General features: G+C 45.4%; 1 protein-coding gene across 1 annotated transcript; it reads left to right on the top strand.

Moving 5' to 3' along the window:
* The first annotated feature begins 1,345 nt into the window (after positions 1-1,345).
* On the top strand, positions 1,346-3,565 carry SOX12 (SRY-box transcription factor 12). Its single transcript, XM_075276946.1, has one exon. The coding sequence runs from the start codon at positions 2,256-2,258 to the stop codon at positions 3,015-3,017; it is 762 nt and encodes a 253-aa protein (XP_075133047.1). The 5' UTR covers positions 1,346-2,255; the 3' UTR covers positions 3,018-3,565.
* The last annotated feature ends 641 nt before the right edge of the window (positions 3,566-4,206 follow it).

Raw genomic sequence — 4,206 nt, 5'->3', positions numbered from 1 at the left:
TAATGTCCAAACAAGTTATATCTACTTCTACTGAAGTGGACTTTAATACAGCCCATACAGTCTCCCTCAGCAAAAAAAAACACCCAATTTCTATGAGTTACTCCAAAAGAGGCCCATTGGGGTTCTGTTGCCCAATGGCCCACACAAACCTGGTAGGGCCCACTGTGGGGTATATTATGTTATAGTTATAATGTGAAGGGCCAGTGTGAAGTATGTTACTGTGTGGTGGCCACTGTGGAACATATTATACTGTTTTGGGGGCTATTGTGGAAAATATTACACTATGTGGTGAAACTGTGGGGTATATTATACTGTTTGGGGCCATTATGGAGTATATAACTATGGTGTCCACTGTGGAGCACATTCTATTATTGTACTGTGTGAGGGCAACTGTGGGGCAGATTATACTGTGTGGGGGCCCTTTCCTATTTATATCGCACAGTATCTGTTTTATAGTAGATATGTGATATTAGTATAGACTCTAAGAACATTTCACGCTCATTAATAAAACAGATCCTGTGTGTTTTGTATCATTAAAAGCTGTAAAACACTATTCACATGACCGTATTTTGAGGGTCCATAACTGTCCTCAGTTGTGAGTCTGCACAGTATTAAGGTTAAATTGTTGTGTTGGCACTCTGCGATAAATTAGTAGGTTTTGGGTTGCAGTTTGGGCACTCTGTCTCTAAAAGGTTCGTCATCACTGCTCTATCCTGCTTTAGTAACCCCCATAGAAGTACAGATGAGTTATAGACCCATCATAGCACAGAGAACTACCCTGTTTCCCTGCCTCGCACAGTTATAGAAACAGTGTCGCTCATTGTGCTCTGCTGTTTCTGTTACTCCTATTTACCCTATCACAGTTATGGAAATCATGGTGTTTTTGTAACTGCCACCTTGTGGTTGGGAGAAGGAGCTGCATCCAAACAAGATGAGAATGAAATGAGAGTATCTTTTTAACGATTGGAGTGGTGAATATGCCAAGTTTTGTGGGTGCCTTTTTAAAATGCCATTATATTATATTATATTGCCATTATATTATAAGATACCGTAATTTAATAGAAACTGTCCTTGTTCCTTTTCAGTCTGAATACAGCAGACATATAACAGTATATATATTGAAATAGTGGAAGGTGAGCAAATAGAAGCCCCTAATTGGTATTTTGGAGAACAGTTTAGAGTTATTCAGCAGCACAATAAATGCTTGTGGAAGTGGAAGGTTCCCTTTAAGAATGCTGTGTATATAAATATATATGTGTATATGATAGCAGGATATTGATTACTTGGCTCTATCTATATATTAATTATTATGGCTTTACATGTAGGTTGTATCCAGCAGCTGGGACCTTGGAGGTTAAATGAGGAAGACAACACTGCCAGCAGCCAGAGGCCGAACACTTTTACCTACTGCAGATCTCGTGGGACGAATATGACCCAGAAGACGTCCTTGGAACTCCTGGTGCCTGATGCTACCCGAGCATACCTGGATAATGTCACCATCACACAGCAGGAGGTAAGAAGACTTTTTTTTCCCCCATCTCAACCTGACTCCTAGCAGATGCCCTTGCTATTTCTAGAGCATTCCTGATTCCTTTATAGCTGTGTATCGCGCTGGAATGATGCATGCATGTTGCTGTAAAGCTATGCCAAGGTGCAGGTGCCCTTAGGGTGACACGTGCTGACTGTCCCCCTCCCTTTCTCCAGTCACACATGGCTGTCTGCGCTGGTCGGTAGGATTGAGCAGCTTTTTCTGAGCTGATCTTGGCTTCTCTGCCCATTAATGAGCTGGTGCAGACTCAGACCCGCCCAGCAACCAATGGCAGCTCAGAAGAAGAGTTGGGGAGGGGGGGGACTGCAGGCAGACTTGTGTTTACACCAGCCCCCCCAGACTGAAGTGGGGAGACAGGCAGTGAGGCAGCGTCTGGGACAGAGAGAGAGAGAAAGAGAGCAGAGCCAGAGACAAAGGAAGGAAGAGAGGAAAGAAGAGCTGGTTGTGATTAACAGAGAAAGAAACTCCTGGGCATTAATTGGCACTGTGACCTTCTCCTGCAGTGCCAGCATCACCCACTGCACCTTGATCTATTGAAGGCCACCTATTCTCCATCCTTTCTGTAGGCTGTTTGGTCCTGCTAACCCTTTCAGTGGTCAGCAGACTGTCCTTGGTGTCCACTTCACCTGCTTACCCAACACCTTCTGGATTGTCAGCTAGAAGCAGCATGGCATTTCTGTAGCAACTTGTAACTTCAAATCTTAGGATGGTGCAACATAAGACTGTTGGGGAGAACCCAAAGACAACTGATGCTGTTCCTGGGGGGCCCAGCTGGTGTAAGACCCCTAGTGGGCACATCAAACGTCCAATGAATGCCTTCATGGTATGGTCTCAGATAGAGAGGAGGAAGCTGATGTCCATGTGCCCCAACATGCACAACGCTGACATCTCTCGCAGCCTTGGGCAACGCTGGAAGTTACTGGAGGACACAGATAAAATCCCATACGTTCGAGAAGCAGAACGTCTGCGACTCAAACACATGGCTGACTATCCCAACTACAAATACCGGCCACGCCGACGTACCCGTGATCCGGCAAGCAGAACACGTGCCAGACTGCCCCGTACCACATCTAGGTGCCAACCTGCTCCCTCGCCATGTCAGTCGGAAGTAAATCTGGGATCCAGCATGCACTGGGGGGAGGAAAACCCCGGGTGGGGGGGGCACAAAGCCAGCCAATCGGAAGAGACGCAGAATCGGGAGTCATCAGCACGCAGCCCAGAGGTGCCCCCCTACTCCCATGCCCGCTCTTTGCCCTCCTCCCCAGAGCCAGTTGAAGATGATGACGGTGTTGAGGAAAGTTTACCCGGACTCTGTTCGGGGTCTCTTTGTGTCCCACTGGAGAGAGAGCTTCTTCCAAGCAACGGGTCCCATTTTGAGTTTCCCGATCACTGCACCCCTGAGGTGATGGAAATGATATCTGGGAGTGGCCTCCTCGGAAGTGTGTCTGACCTCGTGTTCTCCTTTTGAACTCAGACCCCACTTCCTACAGAGAGGCGTCGGCAGCAGGTAACACCTCGTGGAACTGAACGCATAGACAACCCGTCCATCCAACGAAAAAAGGTGAACGCATGGAACACTCTCACTTTCTGCAGTCTTTGAATACTTATCGTCCTGACTGTCTTTCCAGACACTTACTCTACAGTTTCTCAGGGTGCTCTCTGCTGTCTCTTTCAGGTTCTGGCTCTCAGACAGGCTTCCCTGCTTTCGCTCATGTTGCTGTCTGAATTTTCAGCTATCTATCTAAGCACTCTTATGCTGTCTCATAGTGCACTCTCTCTAGCTGTCCCTCGAAAGAGTTATCTTTCTTTCCAAACTGAACGCTCTCTCCTGTGCTGTCATCATCTCCAGGCCTATAATATAGGTAGGCAGACACACTGTGGACATACATGTCTACATACAGACATACCCTGCACACGTGCCACTATCTGTCTGTCAGTCTCGCCCTGAGCTCAAGACAGGCACGACAAACTCAGTGACAGGTAAGGACATACAGACTGTTGTGTGTGCAAGCCTATCTATCTATCTATCTATCTCATTATTATCTATATGTTTATCTTTCTAATAAACATCTATCTATCTATCTATCTATCTATCTATGTTACCTATCCATCTGTTTATCAATCACATATTTGTCATATTATCATCTATCTTATAATCCTCTCATCATCTATTTGTTTATCTTTCTCATTAACATCTATCTATCTATCTATCTATCTATCTATCTATCTATCTATCTATCTATCTATCGGTCTTTCTCATTATCATCTATCCAGCCATTTATTTGTTTATCAATCATATATGTGTCATATTATCTATCTTATTATCTGTCTGTCTTTTTATCTATTTACCCCACTATAAATTCTCCTCAGGACAGTCTCTCCCTCCTCTTCTCTCTGTACAATGTTAAACCTCAGGACAAGACCTCAGGACTAATTTCCCTGTAAATCAGGGACTCAGAAATCCTCTACAGACCTCAGGACCCCCTTCAGCACACAGACCCTCCCTATTGTCTCACTTTTATCCTCAGAAGCTCTCAGGAAACGTTACTGACCTCAGTTCCCCTCATATAGCAAGGGGGGGTGACCAACCACTATACAGCTCCTGACAGCCTCGGCACTGTCTATATATATATGCGTCTGGCTGCCGAGCATCTCAC

The sequence above is a fragment of the Leptodactylus fuscus genome, chromosome 6 (genome assembly GCF_031893055.1).
Source record: "Leptodactylus fuscus isolate aLepFus1 chromosome 6, aLepFus1.hap2, whole genome shotgun sequence".
Taxonomy (NCBI): domain Eukaryota; kingdom Metazoa; phylum Chordata; class Amphibia; order Anura; family Leptodactylidae; genus Leptodactylus; species Leptodactylus fuscus.
The sequence above is the reverse complement of the archived record's forward strand: the minus strand, read 5'-3'. Positions and strand labels throughout refer to the sequence as shown.

What these genes read in the sequence shown, in the direction of transcription:
- SOX12 (XM_075276946.1), top strand. Translation starts at nt 2,256, where the DNA reads ATGGTGCAACATAAGACTGTTGGGGAGAACCCAAAGACAACTGATGCT.